Here is a 20,837-nt window from a genome sequence, read left to right on the forward strand (position 1 = left end):
TCTCTCTCTCTCTCTCTCTCTCTCTCTCTCTCTCTCTCTCTCTCTCTCTCTCTCTTCTTTTTTTTCTTATTCTGCATCCTATGGTTCCGCGTAAAGATCGCGTCGCATCATTAGATACTTGACTCTATACAGGATCTATTAAAGATGATTGCAACACGCTAATTTCGCGTCTCAGGAAACACGATAACGTTTGGACACAATTAACCCTTTATCACGTAAAAAAATAATTACTATAACTTATGATAAAAAAAACATTTCTCTTTATTAAATTTGATTGTTATGTTAGTGGTAATAATTTCATATGTATGCCATTACTACCATTTTTATGTCAGAGAACAAGTCAGAGAATATGATTGGGGCTAAAAATAACTACAATTTTAGTTCAATCAAACATTTCTTTCTCTTAGTGACGTTAGTTTCATAAAATCCGAACGAATATTTGTAACTTTCGCAAAGGGTCCGCGAACATGTCAAAATAGCGAAATTTGCAGATTTTGATTTTATTGCGCTACTATCTTGCTTTAACTGAAGATTTTTTATATCTCCGGAGAAAAGTGTATCCGAAAATATCGGTTTTTCACACGGAAGAAACACTATCATCTGCTCACAGATAAATCTCAATATTGAGTCTGGTTGACATAACCAGATTTACGCGTTGGTACCGACCATACTGTTTTTTCCATGCAACAAGGTTATAGTAGCTCAAAGTTGCCTGGCTTTGACAGATCCAGATTGTACTGTATATCCTCCCAAAAAAACACACATACACACACATGATTGTACGCGAAGGGTAAAATATTGAATTCGAGCGGAGGAAATTCGCCGGGAAATTCGCGGATTATCACAGCGCGTCGATCGCGTGTAAGCGAACGCGCGTCTCAGCGATGATTTATTTGCAGCGGCTATGTTGGATAATCGACGATTGCAACACCGGCAGATTTATCGCCCAAGCCGATAAAAATAAGTCGAAATCGCAAAACAAGAGCCCTCTCCTCTCCGTTTCGCTCTCCCGGCTGAGTTGTCGAATGATCACGCGACGTGGTATTCGCACAAAAGTCCAGCCCGTCTTCAGCCACGCGCCGCGAGCCCGTCGTAAATCGCCGCGCAAATTAACATGCTCCACGGCCATGCTTCGTCGACGCACACATCGGCGAAGAAAGGAATCCTCGTAAATTCGAGGCTACCTTCGCAGATACCGCTCATCGCTCGGCTCCTTCGTGTCAGTAACGCGCTCGCGCTCGGCTCGGATAACACAAGGATTTCGTAACGCCAAGATCGATCAGCGCGCGCGTGGGTGGCGTGGTGCTTCCGAACGACGGAGAGATAACAAGCAAGTCCGTAGGGTCGTCGAACTCTCTCCGTTCACCCTGCCGTCCGTCCATCCGAATATTCGATTAAATGTATCGACGGTGCTCTATAAATGTATATCGGTGCGCCGCGAGCCTCATAAATTTCAGGCGATCCTGAAGGATGACACGGATCCCGCTTGTCCCTCCCGTCCCTCTTCCTTCGTTCCCGCGCCCGACCCCATCGACCCCCGTACGGCGATCGTCGCAAAAACTGCTGGCCGTAAAAATTTAACAAGGAACCTCCTGGACCGCTCTCGGTCGTAGGATTTGGGCGATGTCGATGGCTCGAGAGGGAGTCGCGCAGGAGAGATGAATGGCACAACAGGCGGGGATGGAAGTAGGAAGGAAGGAAGGAAGGAAAGAGCGAAAAGAGAAAGAGGGAAGCGTGAGAGCAGGGAGGCAGGGAGGAAGCGAGCGGAAGAAACTCCCGCAACTGTTCCAATAATGCGAAATGAAGGATGATTCGTGCAGCGGAGTGATATTGAAATCCGTTGGAATCCAATATTTATTATTAGCCGGCCCCAGGTATCGTTTCGCGGGCAGCTATTGTCGTGGCGATAAAGTAGGCTCGGCATTTCCGGCCGGCTAGATTGCCGGGATTCTTCGGTTCTGGTATGTCGTCGGATTTCCCGTCGGTAATTTACATCGCCGTATAATCAACGCCCCGTCGCGGTCAGCCGCGCGAAATTTTCTCCCGTACCTTTACTTTATTTCGTGACCGTGCTGGTATCGCGAATAAAATGATCCCCGGTGTGTGCACCGCGTATCTCCCGTCCCGAGGCCATCTCTCGCACTTTCGCGCATTGGAAAATATTCGTTGAGGACTTAATATTTCAAAGTGTGTATAAATTCCTTTGACACACATGTATATTCTTGTAATGGCATTTCTTTTTTGCGCAAGATGAAAATTTGACAATTTGACTGCATCAGTTCTAATACATTCTGGAGTTTTATTCAGTAAAAGATAAAATATGTCATGGAGAAGGTTATGGTTCGCTAATCTGGGACAATTTTAAACTAATATCTAATTAAACCTAATTAATTTCAATAACAGTTCGAAAATAATCGGGAGACAAAAAATTCCCGAATTGAAATTTTGGCTCCACATCAATTTTGCAAATTTCGTCAAACTTGAAGAGAATTAATGAAGAAAATCTTAAAATATAATATTATATTAGCTATTGTCCTACTTTTGATGAAACAAACGATTATTTATTGCCGTTTTTTCCATACTAAGTCTGAAAAATATAGTCATTTCAGAATTATTTAATATTCCATTATCTCAATATTTTTCATCTGCATTTTTATCATTCTTTTTAAATTTAATGTTTAATTAGAAATCAGAAATGTTTAGTTAGAAATATCATTAATTACATAACTTATTTAAAGCTGCAGATGGAACATGTGAGAGATAAGTAAATATTAAATAATCTAATAAAGATTAATGTATATTAACATCATATATTTCTACTAATATATGTAGAGACACATATTTTATACACGAACATTTCCAACACCAATGAGAAAATAAATAGTGAAGAAATTACAACGAAACGATGTTTGTTGTCTTATCTATTAATCAGATTTGCCATTAATCTTTATTAGATCACTTGATATTTATTTATCGTACAAATCCTATCTGTAAAAGTTACACAATACGTTGTCAAATGAAATTAAGAATAAAAAGTAGATAGGATATTAAGATAATCTAATATTAAATAATCCTAAAACAATTTCTTTCTAAGGAACAACTTCCTCATTTCTTTCTTAGCATGGAAAAAATAGTATTAAAAGAACCAAATGCCTTTGCGCGTGGAAAGACGGGCCTCCGTTAAAATACTAGTCAGGAGGAACTAAAGATACATAAATAAACTTATTAGGAATGTAGTCTGTGAGGATTTTGTGACGCTAAGAGAGTCGTAAAAGAATAATGTGTTATGGAGTATACAAATAATTAAAAAGGTGATTCATTTTGTGGTTCTATCACGATATTTAAAAAATGGAAATAGATATCAATACGCTTTTTCTTTTGAATATTCGTATTAAAACAATTTACAAATTGAACTCATGAACTCCATGAACATCAGGAAACAATTGTTTTTATAACTTATAAAATTAATAAAAAAAGCACAAAAATTTCAGAGGTTCAATGAGTGGAGCCAAATTTTTCAAACAAAAAATTATTTTACTTTTATTTTTATTTATTCTAGCCAAATCATGACAAGACCACAAAGTGAGTTACTTTTTTAATTACTTGTATCTCGATAATACATTATTCTTTTGCAACTCTTTTGGTGCTATTTTATTGCAAAATCCTCACAGATACATGCCTAGTAAATTTATTTATGTATCTCTACTCCTCAGTGGCAAGCATTTTAACGAAGCCCCGTTTTTCCGCGCGCAAAAATACTTGGTCCACTTAAGTAAGTATTTATTGCATCAGAGCAAGACGAAATGGCTTGCATAGCATTCTCAAAGTTGAACGGAATTTACAAGATTAACGTGAAAGTGCTGTTACGATCCTAATAAACGAGCTAATAAACGAGTAAGAACGTACTACGATGGGGTGTTCGCAATACTTTTACATACGGAGATATCGCGCGGGCAGACTCTTTGCTGAAACTTTATCGCCGCGATGCTCTGAGCGCGTTTCTTTGGTTGACCCACAGCGGCGCGCGAGCGAACAGGCGGGCGAACGAGTGAGGCCGATGGTAATCCTAGATTTCGTTGGAAAAAGCGAGTCACCGTGGCGTTTCCCCCGGTTCCATTTTGCCTGTCTCTATATTTGGCATAAAAACCCGCTCGCGCACAATGCGCACACGGCCGAATATGAAAATGCTCGCCTGCTTAGGAACGTACTTCGCGTTGCTGGCATACGAAGTGGCATTCGACAAACACTGTGCGGCTTTTCAACTCGCGAAAGCTTGAGGCTCAGCAGGCTTATTCAAATCGACCAGGGCTCCGGAGAGAGAACGAGGCAGACGGCGCGAGACAGAAGAACGGAAAGAGAGAGAGATAGAGGTAGATAGAGTGGAAGAAAAAGAGAGAGAGACAGCGAGAGAAAGAAACGGAGAATGAAACAGGTTGCCACGTTCGTTTTCTCGTTTTTCCACCCTTGCTCCGCAGCCTCGACGCGCTTACGTTCCCTTCGCCGGAACGCTCCGTATTCGCACGAGGAAGGCGAAGAAACACGCGACTCTGGACGAGGACGATTACCTCGGGACCGGAACGACGCCTACTTGAATGCGTTATCTCGCGCTCATCGCTCGAACGGAAGGCGAAATTTTCTCGGAGATGAGGCTCTAGCCACGTGTGATCGGGTCGTTCTCTGAAGGAGATGAAATCCAAAGATGAGCTCCGTTTTTAAGAAAATGAATAGAAGAACCGCGGTAAAGAGACGGAAATGTAATTCGTGAGCTCGACGTTTAAGAGAGAGAGAGAGAAAGATTTAATCGTCATTGCTAATCGTTACTTCACCGTGTTAAATTGATCGTAACGTATCTAGCAACTAGAAGTCACTAAAAGATAAGTTTCATCACCACATGGTCGCACACGATCGTTAATAGCTGTATGCAATATTGATGTCTATTATCGCGATTCGTTTCGGGAACAAAATCGTCTTCTTTTTTAGTTAAAAAAATAATACACGTACGCGTGCACATACACATACACAGCTAATTCCTCGGTCGCCAGTGCAGCGAAACGCTCGCACCGTTCGCCGGCAATCCACTTTCTAAAATGCGGTCGCCTTCGGCAAGCGTACTCCGCATATATCGCGGCTATTTTTTTTTATTTCCCCCCTCTTGCGAGATATCGCCCGCGAATTTCGTTTCGCAGTCGACTCAGGTGGTCTCGGTCGGACAAGTATTTTAAAACCGCGGCGCGACCTCGACGATCGAGTACCGTGCCCAGTTCACCGGTAGCTCGTTTGAATTTTAGAACGATAGTGGAAACTCGTGTACCTCGCACGACTCGTGAATTTAACTTTCCGGCAAGCGAGCGGGCGGACGGGCGAGCGAGCAAGCGAGCGAGCGGGTGGCCCGAGTAGATGGTGCCGGCGCGAATTAATTCACGACCTCCTGACAAACCGTTTTCCGCCGAGTTACTCCGTTGTATCGCCCGACGCTCCTTTCGACGAATGTCGCGCCTCCTCCGTCGCGATATCGCGTTGCAACGTCTGTGACACACGTCCGCGTTACGAGAACTTCCACTTTGTACGCGCGATGTAAAGCGGACTGCATCGTCTCAATTCATCGTCGGCGATTCAATCGTGAATGATAAGGATGCGCGTCTATGACGCTTAACCTTTTCGTTCGTTATCGAGTGGCTGACAGTAGCAAATGCGAAAACGCTCACACGACGAAATCGCGGATATTTTCGCGCAATGAGTCGTGTCACAGAATTATTTCTGCTTGGTGTAAAAATTTCTATTTGTAGCAATTTCCGATTTCATCATTGCGCTTTTATTCATTGCTATATCCTATACACACAGAGAGAATTTTATGAATATTATTATAGAATCTTGTAACCGAGGAACAGAGATCGATATTCTGCGGATAAATCCTTTTATTTTATATATGCTATTTATTTTTAGGAACTGAAATGTACCTGAAAAATTTGTTGTTGCTATTTCTAACGAAATTTACTCTTTCTTGGCAAAATATCGACAGTCTATTTCTGCATCACTAGAAACATAGAAGAATTAAAAAAAAATTAATGAAAAAATTGAATGAAAAAATTATATGAAAAAAAAAAATAAATTTTGATATATTCTCTCAGTATATATTTTTATTTTATTTTAATTTATTTAATATATAATTTAATTTATTTTAATTTATTTAATATATAATTTAATTTATTCCACTGTACATTTAATTTATTCTACTGTTTTATTATTATTCTACAATTTATTTATTATATTATTGTTTTCTCTTACGTCAACATCAATATCATTTTATGGAAATACGCGTGTAACTTATAATCAAGCTGCCGACGCCCGGCGACTTGAGTCGACTAGCCGACGATCGCATCCAAGGAAGTAAACTTTATCCTTGAAGAATTAATACGCTAACGAGCTCTCTCGTTATCGTGAAATTCCACGCAACTCTGGGACACGATTTCTCAGACATAAGGGTTGACCACGTCTCGTGGATGGTAGATCACCACTGGCTCGAAATTCTCGTTACTCCCTCACCATCCTCTTCCGGTGGAGGAGCACGCGCGAGCGCGGTGATGATGATACGCGGTGTGTCAGCGAGCAACCCTGTCGCACGCGGGAAAGGGCGCGAGACGGGACACGGCGAAACGATGCGAGAGCCCAGAAGGAAGACGAGTATCAACGGTGACAAGGAACATGAACGATGGGTGCGACGGCGGTGACGGCGAATTTGAAAATAAAATTTGACGTTTTTATTGAAATCCGACGACGACGGAGCACGGCGAGGCGAGGCGAGGCAAGGCGCAGGCGACGAAGTGAGGCGAGGCGAGGCGCGTCGCCTCGTGTCGCCGTCGCGTATATACGTGTAATCCTTCACAGCTCGAGTTCTCGTCGAGAGAGAGAGAGAGAGAGAGAGAGAGAGAGAGAGAGAGAGAGAGAGAGAGGGAGTGAGGGAGGCGAGGGGCTTTAATAGCGCAGTTACGAATGATGGATCTTAACTCGAACGTAACCGCTTCGCTCGTGATGTAATCCATTAACGGAGCAAGCGACTCGCCCTCAGGCGAATTCGGACGGGCGAGTCATAATCGCGAGATAATCGCTGGCGCGTCTCGCGCGAAATTTCTTCTCGGCGATCATCGACGGCACGAAGATGCCGAAGGAAGCCAGCTGACGCGGAGAAGGGAGGCGAGATAAGAAAGAAACGCCGCAAATTCGCTTGACCCCGTTGAAATTTCATTGCTTCCCGTGACTGGCGGCACCGGCAGCAGCCGGCAGTAGCAAGCCGACGACGCGATGTATATTAAATCCCGCGAATTGCCGGGTATTATAAAGTTGCGCAACTTCGCTCATTACGAGCGATGAATAAACAGAAAAACTTCTTTCTTTCGAGTGTCCCTTTAATAACATCCCAACTTCCCGAACGCGATTCCCAACTTCTTGACCCAGTCTCAGGACGCGCTCGCGCGAAGTGCTCGCCGTGATTTCGCTCTTTCCTCTCTTCCACCCCCGTCGTCGATTTCTCGCGCGGCCCAGTTTCGATTTAACATTACGGCAAAATCGCGTCGCGTTGCATTTAAGGCCTCCTCGCCGCAGGTCATCTTGACTAATGACGTCAGCCGAGCGAGGAAACATATGCCGAAAATTCTCGCGGAATACGTCGAGGTAGAAGATCATGTCCGTTAAAATGACACTTTTGATCGATTGAATGCCCTCCCATTGCGAAATATTCCAAAAGCTTTCCTCTCTAATAATCAGTAAATTAGCTGTATAATTAAGGTGACGAAATCATAAGGAAAAATAGACTGAAAGGAAAGGCTGCTTATTGTGTTAATTTTTCGGTTATTTATTGATTGTTCGAAGAAAAGTTTTCAGAATATTTCATGTGCGTGCTCAATCGACTCCAAGGGAGTCACTTTATAAACGTGTCCTTTCACATCAGCGTATTTCGTGAGAATTTTAGGTATGTGTGTTCTCACTTCTGACGTCATCAGTCAGAAAGTTGCGCGGCGAAGAGATCAATAGGCTTAAGAGAAAAACTCGCCCCTTCGATATCTCATCTCCTTTGCCTCTTGACAATAGAATGTTACAGGGAGACAAGCAGAGAAAGAACGAAAAGACAGATGGACAGAAATCGCGATATGGAATCGCAGCAACCTCTGTTAGGCGCATCGGTTAGGCGCTCGTGTTACGTAGGTGGTAATTGCTTGAGAATCGATTTAGCCGCTTGCACTCCAGCGACGTCGCCTTAACCAATGCAGTACGCCGCGAACGATGATATTCCTGTCGATAACAATTTACCCCCGATACGACGGCTTGAAGCGCGCGTCTTTTCAGCCACCACCATAGGCGAGCTTAAACGAGCGGAATAGAGCAGCATTCGCGCAGCAACATGACGAGAGAGAAAGAGAGAGAGGGAGAGAGATGCAGCGCTGACAGATTCGATTCCGAGTGAAAGGACAGCGGATCGCGCGAATAAAAATGACGCGAATTCTCTTACTGGCCGCTACGGAGAAGCAATAGCGGTTGTTTTAAAATAAAAGCTGTACTTTTTTGAAAACAAACGCATTAAATGAGCGGGTATGTAGCTGCGTTGTCGCGCGTGCGTAACGCAGAAACAGATAGCCGTGTCAATTCGGATTTTTATATCTCGAACAAAATAAAAGTTGTGTACGCGAGATGTTCTCTCTTTCTCTCTCGCCCGCCGAATTCGCTCGCCGACAGGCGGGAATAACCGTACAGAATTCGTTGCGGAATTCGACAAAATTTCGTGGTGAGCGGACGCGTCGGAGACGCGAGTCCGCGATTTGAAATTGAAAAACGATTATCTCGCGCTTTCTTTATCGGAGTTTATTCGCGCTACTCATGGGACACGACTGCGCACTTTTTCGCCTAATTTTGCGCGAGCAGCATCTGGCGAATTTAAATGGATCGCTGCCCCTTTTCATTTTCTGTTACTTCCGCCGAATATGTCGCGTTCGGTCGTAGTAATTTCGTATTTTCGCCGAATCTTCCGCGGATCCATGTCCCCGCGCGCCTGGGAATGTGACGAAAAAAAGCGCTCTCTCGCATATGTCGAGCTTAAAAGAGTGACACGAAACAAGCCGCGCATCGCGCGCTATTATCGCACGGCTAAACGGCGAGGTAATTCGCGCGACAGCGAGGACGCGAAACACGCGACATTCGGCGCGATAAGGCGCAACGAGACGGAATGTACTTATTCCGATGCGGTTAATGCGCCGTAATACGGTAAAACGAACTGCACGATTAAATCTCTCTTGTCCCGCGCGCCAAAAAGCGCCGAGCGATCTCGATTAATCATTCGCTCGCCCGTCGCGCGGGGAGTCCGCGTTAAAACGCGACCACCGCCGCCGCCGCCTAAACGCAAAAATTTGCGGAAACGAGCTGGAACATGACAAACGATCCGTTAGCTTCTCGTCTCCGTTTCTTCACCCGATACCGCCGTCGTTCCGAGTAGTAAACGCAGCGAGGGACGTGCACACACAGACGCGCGTACACACATACACGTACATCCGGGGAGGAAGTAGCGCAGAGCAGAGGAATGGCACGCGCGCGCGGATCTTTTCGCGCGGAAGATAAATAATCTCCCGGAAATTTATGTAGAGAGCGATATCGTTTTCGAGCGCCGAGAGCGGAATAATAAGCGAATATTTTCGTGACACGTAATTCCGTTTGCGAATGCCATCTCGATGTACGGCTCCGCCCCGCGGGGAGTTGAAGCCGGAATCTCGATAACCGCGCGCGCAACCAATCTGCCTGAACCTCCGCGACGACGGGTCAGTAGGTCACTCCTGTATAACAATTTCGTGCATTCCTGCGGTGCGCCCGGGATCTTGCCTCTCCTCCAATAACCGACCTCACCCCGCGCCTTGTTTGCGCCCTCCTCACCCTCTCTGCCTACGCGTTATTCGCTAATAGCTCGGAGGACACGGCCGCGACCGCGACGATCCGTTTGCTCGTTGTCGTGTCGCGATAACAACGCAGCGCTTTGTGTTGTTTTTCACCCCCTTTTCACTATCCCCTCTCATTGCCATTTCCTCCCCCCGCCCGTTTTCCCGCGTCGCGTTCTTTTTTTTTCTTTTTTTAAGGTACCGTGCGCGCGCGTTTCGCGCTTTATTGGATCTGTCGCATTTTATTGCGAACTTTCAAGCAATTTTAATTATATCTCGCTGCTATCGATCTTCGACACGATCCTCCAACCACTCTTTCACCGTCACCGCCGCCGCCGCCATTCCATTTACATTGCAAACGTTCCTCTGACAAAAAATCACGAATATTCCCCGCCGCCGCGATGCCCACCGTCGCACACTGCTCTCCGCATCGCGTCGCGTTCGTGTCGTACGTATATTTGTTGGTTTTGGTATGTGCTGCGGGTTCACGCAGAAAAAATGTAATAAAATCGCAACTTGATTGCGCGGCCGTTTGGGACACGCGTACCACTGGCCGCCGCCGCCACTGGGTCGTTACTGCTATTTTCCCGATTTTAGGAGGGAACGCGGGCTGATTGTAGTTTCGTTGAATTTCCGAGCTAGTCTTCGTTAATGTCGCGGATCATTAACCCTTGGGTCGCGTAGAAGGCGACTGCAAGCGTCGCTCGAAAACGAGAAAAAGGAATGCATTCGCATTCTACTGATATAATTGTTTCTTCTTATTTCGCTCGCATTATCTGCTCGCATCGCGTAATCACGATGAGCGACAATGACACTTGCGCATTTGCATACGTTGGGGACTTGCAAAAATCTGTTGGAATTTTAATTATATTTCCTTCACCAATATTGTGACTCTGCCAATTGTCACAGACATGGTAAATGTACACTAAGAGAAAAATGTTCGGTACTCATAACTATAATTATACATAGAGAAGTAATTACTACAAATTATGGTAAAAAAAACATCCTTTTTTATTTTCCATTTCGTGTCAGAACGACCAGACGATATAGTTGGGGTTAAAAGTAACTATAATTGTAGTTAGATCAACCATTTTTTTCTCTCAGTGTAATAGATGCGATTGAAGATTAACTCCTAACGGTAGAGCGTATATCGACGTGTTCAGACGAGGCAAGTAAACGTAAGGAAGCATCGTGCGGGGAGAAGTAACACGAAGTTACGCGCGAAGTAACGACTGAAATGAAATTAAAATGAAATTCCAGTTATGTTCCGCTCTTTCGAGTCGAGTTCTAGACGAACGAGCCAGAGTTCGATGAACGCGCGGAAGGATATGAAATAAATATGCCCTCCGTCCATATATTACGTGAAGTCGTCGGGAAGACTCCGCTATAACATACATCGCGCCGGGCTCATTTGATTCAATCGGCCGACGAGACAACAACGACGACGACAACAACGACGGTATTTTTAATAAAGCCAGATAAACGCGCACACGCTCTCGCTGGCTAACGCGCGACACAAAGAATCGCGGAAAGGCGTATTCAAAAAGAAAACCATTTGCGAGCCCGATCTCGCCTGATGTAAATGCGAGTTCTGTGTCGCAAAAATCTAAGCTGCCTTCGAAGACCGCTCCCTCGCCGTTCGATTCCGGCCGCCGTGATGAAAAAGCGTCCACTGTTCGCGCCGCACGTTCTCAACGGCAGAAATTCTATACGCCCGTCGTGTCTTTTTCGAAATCTCTCTTCCGTGCGCGTTTTCGTGCCGAAGGTACTCACAAGATCGCGCCTATGTGTGTACACTGCAAATCCAAACGTGTTACTTTTAAACGCACAAGCATATAATTTGGCTGAAGATCTTTTCACACGTTTCCTGCCGTTTCAAATCATGTCATTTAATGTGTTTAAGAGAAATGTAAATTATAATTTAAGTACGTTTTTAAACGTGTTAAATAACACGACTCCAAACGGTAGAAAACGTGTGAAAAGAGATTCAATTAAAAAATACACTTACACTTGCAGTGTATACGCGCACAGACTCACAAAACAGACTAGACAGAATAGGCTACGCACTCTTATGGGATGGCTGACGACAAGATTGAAGGACAGAGATATGCTAAGTCAAGTGTTCTTTCTGTCACAGAGTATTCTAGAAGAGAATGCGATGCAGGAGAAACAAGAGAGAAAGAGAGAGAGAAAGAAAGAAATACAATGAAAGAAAATGCATGGATCGTGTGATCGCTTCTCTTTTTTCGTTCTTTCCACCAACCAGGCCATTAGACAGAGAAAGCATCTTATTCTCTGTTGCTCTCTCTTACTAATTCTGAACTTTATCCCTCCTACAGTAATGCTCACGTCTATTCTATACGCTTGCGGTATACGCGAGTGTGCGTGTGCACGTTTACCTAACAAGGTAGGAGTCTAAAATTAGCTCAATTAAAATTGCGGCGAGCACACACACACACACACATACACCTCCGCGACTGCTTCTTCCCCCCGTCACTTCTGCGAAACGGAATACGCCCGTTTTCCAGCCGGTCCTGAAATTATCGGCGCGGTCTCTCAGCAAGACCCATTGATTATCGCTGCTAATTGCCGCTGCAGCTTCCGTCCAGTCCCGCCCGATGCTCTACCTGCTTCGCGTCATCGCGTCTTCTCGATATTCGGGGCGATTGATCGCGTCCGTATAGGACGACTGCATAAAACGCCACGTGAGTGCACAAACGCGCGAGCCGGGTCGCCTTCGTGTCTGTCGAAGCGGACCGTTTTGCACGTGCGGGACATTGCACGCAAAACTAAGCCGCGCCTTCCTATTTGCAAAAATGGACAGCTACTTCTTCGGTCTCCGAAGCAACATTGTGCCCGTAACTACCGGCGTACTCCGCGATTACACTCTGCCCGCGAGCGATACTTCTCCGAGATACACCTGCGCGCGCGCGCGCACGCGTGCGTATATATAACTCCTGATTAGTATCGCGCACGCCGCCAGTATCGATCTTACGTTACGTCGTTGAAGGAGGTAATTCAGGAGGAGAGGGAGAAAGAGAGCGCGCGAAACATATCGCCTGTTCTTCTCTCTTCGCGAATTTCCAGCCGGGAATAAAAAGGCAGCCGTTATGCAGTCGAGGTATTACCGTGTCTCGCGTTTATTCGACTCGAACATCGTTCAGCTTGACGTTTCAACGACAGTCGCACGCGAATCGTACGCGTTTATACGCGTCTTTCTTCGCGCGGCGCGTCACGCCGGAATATTGATATCTCGTTTTTCCGAAAACAGCACGCGCAAAAACAATAAATAACAGGAACGAGCATTGTAGCAAACGACGTGCGTAAAACAGGCCCCAACCGGAAAATACAGTCTGCAGTTTGGGGCCGGTTTTACATGCGCTACCCTATATTATAAATGAAAATATGAATCGTCGCCATATTGGTCCGCGCTTCGGGGAATTCGTGCCGTCGAATAAATTATACCGTGATGAATTAAAAAAAATGATAAAATATTCGCGATATCCTGTGAAAAATGTAAAAATGTTTCACGTTGAGCAATGTGAATGACATTTCTTTGGATTTCTGTCAACACACTTGCGTCATTAGGAGATTCGAAAGTTTCATTTTCTTCACATTAACGTGACACGGGAAAAATGGATGAAAGATACACGATATTTGCGATCAATTCAGTCTCGATTACACGCGAACATATTCGCCTCAGTGGTAATGGCCGGGCGAAATGCGGACGGACACGTTCGCTTCTGATGCAAATGGATTAAAAATGCGAAATGCCGCGTCGGAGTTCGCTGCATTGATTAACCTACTCGTGTTTATTAATCTGTTTTTAACCCCGATATTTCGAGCAACATTCTCGCGCCGGCGAGCCGCGTGTCGACTCTAATGCAAACTCTGACGTCTGAATGCACAAGTGTTTAATTTCGCTGCGAAGCGACCGAGAGGATCGCGACGAAAGTCGCGAGCTGAACGAAAACGCTCGCGACATATTGAAGCTACTTTCGTCTCGCGATAGGTCTCACGTCTGAAAGACGTGATTTCGGGCTGTGTAATTAACGCGCGTAATACCTTGTTATGTGATCGAATGAAGCGCGTGTTCCGACCAAAGTGGAACGAGATGAAATTTAGTTTCCTTTTGCAACTCCATCATGCAAGGCTTTTAGTAGTCGCGTCTCTCGCCGAATCAATTCATCGCGACGCGGCGCTCCGATAAAAGATGACTTTATCTCGCAGTAATACGTCGCGCTCGTTAACTGCTTAATTTCGTGCTCCGAATCGACGACTTTGTTTCACTCCGTTGATTAAGTTCGATCGCGAGATCTATAAGGGAGAAGTAGGACGCGCGCGCGCAAATACATATCTCCCTCGTCTCCTCGCTCTACGCGTGGAAACTGATTTTACGAATTGACGAACCATCTCGTGCCTCCCTCTCTCTTTCTCTTCTTCTCTTTTCTCGATATTCGTGCAACGGATCGATCGTTCTTCTTCCTCGCGCGCCCGCTGCAACGCAAAAGTGCATCGCGCCACCTCCAATCGGGACACATATTGCAAATTCCAGTGTGTTATTTTGGAACGTATAAGCGTGTAATTGGCTGAAATTCTTCCCACACGCCTTTTGCGGTTTTAAATCACGTCATTTAACACGTTTATGATGTATAAATTAGAATTTTATCCGTTTAAGCGTGTTAAATGACACAACTTGAGACGATAAGAATGTAAAAAGAGGTGCAGTCAATTATACACTTCAAAAATAACACTCTCGGATTTGCAGTGCTGTTTATTCCTCACCTTCCCGTATATTCTTCCCTTATTCATTTTTTAGCTGTTTATCTCGTTCTACGAGAACAAGAAAGGTGAAGGAGAGACGAAAGCAGACACCACTTTTCGCGCCTCGTGTCTCTGATTTATTCATCAGCACTGCGGTCGGTATATCGACGTCACACCTGGCTAGAGGTCGTAGGTTCAATAAGTAACCTTCTCGCGTCGAAATACAGAAGGATTACTCCGTTTGCGATTGAGATCGATCGGATTCAAGAGCGCGGAGAGAAAAGACACAACGGCGACAGCGCGCCTCGCGTTTTTGGGCCGCGCGCGCGTTGCAAAAGTCCGGCGAAATGTCGTCTCTCTCGTGGAGTCTCATGGATATTAAGCCTCTCCGGGGTGTCATCGCTTGTTGCAGATCATCCCGGATGACGCGCCGCGCGCCATGATCCCCATTTAATTTGGCCGAATGCGCAGCTTTTCGGGGCGAAATTGCGCCAAATTATCGGCCGCGCCCCGGCTAAACGTTACGCGCACACCGTTCCGGCCACGCTCGTGTCGCCACGTCGTACAAATGCGACGTTTAATTATTATTACGTGTCAGTTGCATGGCGCGTAAATTGGAAGGACCGTCGGGCCTTCCTTTAGCTGCGACCAATTAACTCTAGAATGATGATCATAATTTTCAAACATTACCGCGCGTTTCTACGAGTGCGTCGAAGAGCGAAAACATTCTCGCAAATCTTTTGATCAATTTCCGCATATTATCATGTGGATAATTTTGATAATATTATATTTCGACGGGGAATACCCGGGAGTGTGAAACATCGAGAAATTTGAGGCTATTGAGAGAGGGAGGGGGAGAGGGGGCAGGAGGTTTCTGATTCGATACATTTCAACGTGCTGTACTTGATACATTTTATGCGCATTATGCGCGCGATCATATTTTACAAGTCGTCGAATTACGCTTACGATTTCCGACGCATTGCCGCGCTGCAGCGCGAAATAATTGTCGCGCGCAATTTCACGCCCGACACCCGTCTTTTGCGTACGTATCGCGGAATTCGCGAGAATAACCCGACGGTACACGTGCAATTATACCACTTTGCAAATTAGGAGTAAGCGCGGTCCTGAAGGAACACGGGCGAGCGCGCGCTCGAAGAAAATGAATCGGAAACGAATAGCAACATCGGGAAAAGCAATTCGCACGCTCTCGCGCATCGACTTTGATGCGGATTTAATTAATCTACGCCCGAAGAGCTTAGAGCCGCTGTGCGCGAGCAGCGTCAAACGAGCTTAACACAGGAGCGTTCTCCATGCGAAAATCCAGCGGCGATATCTCCTCGGCGATATCTCCCTTCCCATTCCGACTCCCAAGGCTGTGCCCGAAAAGAAGGAAAACAACGAAAAGGGAAAATCGCGCGAGGTAAAAAATCGAAAAGGGGAGTGGAAAAGAGAGAGGAAAAGAGACGCGGTAGGAGAGGGGAAAAGCGGCAAGAGAGGAGGACTGGCGAACCAGAGCGAAATGCCACGCCGTCGGCAAAAAAAAAATAAAAGGACAAAGAGGGCGGCGCACGGCGGTATAGAAAAAAGAGAGAAGCGCCGGGCATCGTCGATTGATTGGCACGCTGACGTGCGTGGCCACGATGGATGACGCTTTATTTTCCACGATACACCCGATTATGGATTGAAAAGCGGCCATAAATCCTCGTGAATACTTTACAGGTACGTTCCGGCAGGTAGAACGGAGGTTGGGGAGAAAATTTCATCGCGGCGTTGCGCCATCACGAGCGAGAAAGAGAAGGAAAGATGAGACAGACAAAGAGAGAGAGAGAACGAGCACGATGAGGAAGAAGAGGAGGTGAATGAGGGACGAGAGACGAATAGCAGGAGGGAGAGGGAGGGTATGGAGGCAAGGGGTGACGGTTAAAGCGAAGAGGAGAGGAAAGAGGAGAAAGGCTGGCTCGGGCCAGCCACGAGGTGTTGGCGTAGGATGTTACGGTGGATGCCCGAAAATTGAATTTGCCGCTGAACGCGGAGCGTTTGATTAAGTGCTTTCGTCAGGGACCCGGGCGTATCGTGCCCGATAACGTTATCGTTCTCGATTTGCCGGCGATTTTTGATCGTTTCCACGCGGCAATCCGCCGTCCGTCCGGCATTCGCACGTCATCGCTGCTACGGCAGCGGTGATTCTCCCGCGTTTTCGCTCAGGAAAACCGTCTCACCCAACCGTCCATGCGATTGCGCTCACGGACGAGGTCGAAAAAAAGAAAAGAAACAAATAAATATCTCGATCACTTTCCCGAAAAATGCTCAGGAAGGAACGCGAATTTTCACGTGTCACCGCGAGATCCGAAGCCTTTTCAGCGAGCGAAAAGTGAGGCAAATTTTCGGATCGACAAGCAGAACAAGCAGACGAAGCGCAAGTCTGACCGCATTTGACGGTCGCGTCTAATTGCACAAGTGTGCGTTCGACGAGAAGCTGACGCGCAAACACGCGCCTTTCCAGCGCGCAGCGCTAGGGAGACCGCTTAAACAATTCTTTTTTTCTTTCCTGTCGGGACCACGAATCTACCCTACGATCACTCGTAAAAAACGTCAGGACTAGGTCCGCAAAATCCGCGTTGAATATTTCACGGATTAATAGACACACACACACACACGCACGCACGCACACGCACGCACACACACACACACACACACACACATGTATGTATGTCTCTCTTTTTTTTCTAGTGTCCGAATTGGCGATTCAAGCGATGTACTGAGGGTGAAAAAGGCGGATGCGTCCGAGTGGCCGGGTATGCGTGCCTCTCGTGTACACTGCCGCGCGCATCGCCGATAAACGCGACTCACGGTGTCGAGTACCAGTCGGCAAATTCGTAGACCCTTCAGCTAGCTATATCGAGTATTAATATTCGCGATAAATTTACCGACTCTTGCGCGATTGCGAGAATCAACGAAATAGAATCGAGCACAATTCTATTTTGCAGGATTTTTGCGTTTTTGTTTTTTTTTTTTTCGCCACGCAGCCCGCTGCGCGGAACGAGATGAACGAGGTGGTGGTGCGAATAATAACTCGTCGCAACGTCAACAAGTGGACTCGCGCTTTTCTGCGTTTCACTTTCTAATTCACGGAAATCTAAAACCAATGCGACGATGAATTTTGAGAGGAAATTCGGAGCCTAGCTGCGGACTGATCAATCCTTCGCGCTGAGTCGCGGTTGATAAAGAAGTACAAAATTCTAAGACGAAAAGAGGGAAAGAGAGAGAGAAAGAGAGAGATTATCCATTCAAATGGTAGAATTCTCGAGGTGGACGCAAAATTCAACGGGAGAGCTTAAGCTTTAATCGAAATGTGTACACGTTCGCCGCCCAATAATCCGCTCGTTTTCTTGTTCCGTTTTACTTATTTACGCGCTAACCATCGTAACGACGACTCTTTCATGAAAGTCGTTAACCGAACCATCCCAAGCATTTAAGCGGGTTTTAGCGCACCAGTACCGAAAGCGCTTCTCAAATTGCGAGAATTGATAAAACCCCGATGTATACTCGCGCGCGATTACGGTCGCGGGAAATTAGCTTGGATCGGCAAACAAAAGCCGAAGCGGTACCTGAGGCCGCATAATTTACAAAAAAGACGGAAAAAGGGGAGAAACTGAGCGCGCGCTTGAAACGAGACAAGTACAACGAGAGAGCGAGAGAGCGAGAACACAAGCAGAAGGTGGAGAGAAATGGGGAGAGACCGGGATCGGGCGCGAGAAAGAAAGGAAGAACGAGAGGGAAGCGAGCACCATAACCTCGTTGATAAAACGCCGGATACGTTCGACGTATGCGCGTAACTTCCAAAATAATGAAAAAAGCAAGAGAAATATCCTGGCCGGTTTATCCGACTCCGCTTCGATTTCGCGAGAGCGAATATTCCGCGAAAAAATATCGCCGCGCTTAATCCGCGAACGATCATAGCTACACGCCAGTCCGATAGCGTCGCATACTACATATCCTATGCAGCCGTGCCGAATTTGTTCGAAACGCGAAACGTGAAAAAAGAAAGCCAGCGACGCCCGTGCTCGAGCGCGCTACACGCATGTATAACTTAAGCGATATAATATCCCCGATCGCGCCTAAAACACCTTCACGCTGCTCCCACGAGAGGACTTTAAGGAGTTTATTCATTTCAAGCAAAATGCTGAAAATTATGCAGGAGCTTAACGTGACGTTTGTCGCGGTAAGACGCATTCGTAGTTGAAATGTCTGCACTATTCGTGGGAAATCTGGTACTGAATATCGCAATTTTGCATTTTATCTTAGCAATATAGATGAGCATTATTTACATGTAACTTCGTAAATAGTGATACCACCCACTTTATACCACATTTTGTCTCTGTTGAGTCATATAGAACGTATCGAGTATGAATTTATCTTTGTTTAACGCTGCGTAATCTTATTTATAGATTTACGCGTCAAAAATAAAGATATTTTCTAAACAAGAACGTCCTTTTCTCTCGCGACATTCAGAGCGTCTTCAACGCAAAAGTAGGAAAAATTCATCGTTATAAATGTCATATTAATTAAACGCGGCATGGAAGAAAGATTAATATTCACTACACACTGTTTTGATGTAATAGTTAATTGTAAGTCAGAAAACTACTGTTTTTATACTCCGAGCGACATTATACTGAGTGAGACGTGGTGAAATACATAGAAAAAGAAAAGTTTCATTAAATTAATCAATTTCTGGTAAAATATGAACGAATCAGAAAATTCCGACTGATATTATCGGAATTTCTAGAGTCCATTCATAATTTTCCAGAAATTTGCTTGATCTAATTAAACTGTTTTTCTCATGGTTAGTATCATGAAATTAGTTTCAAATTGACATTTATTATTTAGACACCGAAAGAAATATATAATAACGTAATTTTGTTCGTTAAATAATACATTTATGAGTAGCTTATGGTGTGCTGTTGAAAACACATACCTCTTGATTAAACTCCTCAATAAAGTGTGCGCAACTCGCCCGAGCGTTTCGCGCTTGGTTGAATCCACGAAAAATAAGCTCTTTAAAGTACAATCAGTGTATTTTTCATTGAAATATGCTATACATATAACTCATAATGATTGATAATCCTTATTATTAATAGGGTCCTTGATTACCACGCTGCGTTACATGATTTATCAGGACCCAATAACATCGCCCTGTACAAACCAGATAACTGATTGGGATCAACCTAACCAGGACTATGGGATAAATTCCTAGTCGCGATAAATCGACCAGCGACAGTTTCGTGCAAATTGAGTTTGAGTCCGATACGTTACAGTTTACTGTAATTAGACTGTCTCGTTAATGTCAACTTATCATTCCGCGATTATTTTATGTGAAATCATTTTATTTTGCTTTCATAAAATAAGAAGAATAGAATGGAGTGGAAAAGGAGAATAGTTTTTTTCCTTTCTATAGCTTTTATATATATATATATAATATATGATCAGATAGATAATAATGTCCGACGCATTGTAACGCAGATAGGGCCAGCGATAATAATAACGATAAGAATCGTTTCGTCTTCCTATTTTTCGAAACAGCACCTATACGAACTCTCTGGATCTTTTCTGTTGCAGTTCCACCGGAACAGCCAACCATTCTGGATCGATGGGGTCGCATCTTGAACGGCACAGCTGGCCCTTATGAGGAAGGCGATACACCGTATCTCACGTGTCGCGTCACGGGCGGTAAGCTCGCGCAAAATATAGTATATCAAGAGATGTGGTAGCGTTTCGCGCCAAGCGAACGCGTGAAGCGAGGGATGAGACCGGCCGCGTATACTTATGCGACTCTTCTAGAGTTGATCAGATGCAAGATTTACTAACTACCTGATATCACACATTTCGTAGAAAATAGAAGTTTTCAGCAACAACAGTAATATTTAACAGTAAGATTTGAAGAGGCAAATAAGGAGCAAACACGGATGTCTTAGTGCTATTAAATACTAATATTACTTTTATATAATATTATATTTTATATAATATTAATATGATAATGGGAGGATAATTATGTCAAACGCACGTATCGAAATTTTTCTTCGATTAACGTTCGCGGCGAGTCTACCTTTCATATTTAGACTGATCCTTGAGTCCCAATTTTATATATATATATATATATAT

General features: G+C 45.0%; 2 protein-coding genes across 11 annotated transcripts in view; one reads left to right on the top strand and one right to left on the bottom strand.

Annotated features, from left to right (window-relative positions):
* The window catches only part of LOC116850399 (nephrin-like), a 539,959-nt gene that overhangs the window by 433,978 nt on the left and 85,144 nt on the right, over nucleotides 1-20,837 (top strand). For all 10 annotated transcript variants that reach the window (XM_032828638.1, XM_032828641.1, XM_032828642.1 and 7 more), the window contains one exon: nucleotides 20,295-20,405. In XM_032828638.1, the coding sequence (XP_032684529.1) occupies nucleotides 20,295-20,405 (111 nt within the window). The remainder of the gene's footprint in view (nucleotides 1-20,294; nucleotides 20,406-20,837) is intronic.
* LOC116850410 overlaps nucleotides 1-20,837 on the bottom strand; it is a 198,430-nt gene that overhangs the window by 118,909 nt on the left and 58,684 nt on the right. The window lies entirely within an intron of this gene.

Source organism: Odontomachus brunneus, unplaced genomic scaffold, assembly GCF_010583005.1.
Source record: "Odontomachus brunneus isolate Ranch 3 - 2012 unplaced genomic scaffold, Obru_v1 Obru_scaffold_144, whole genome shotgun sequence".
NCBI classification, from domain to species: Eukaryota; Metazoa; Arthropoda; class Insecta; order Hymenoptera; family Formicidae; genus Odontomachus; species Odontomachus brunneus.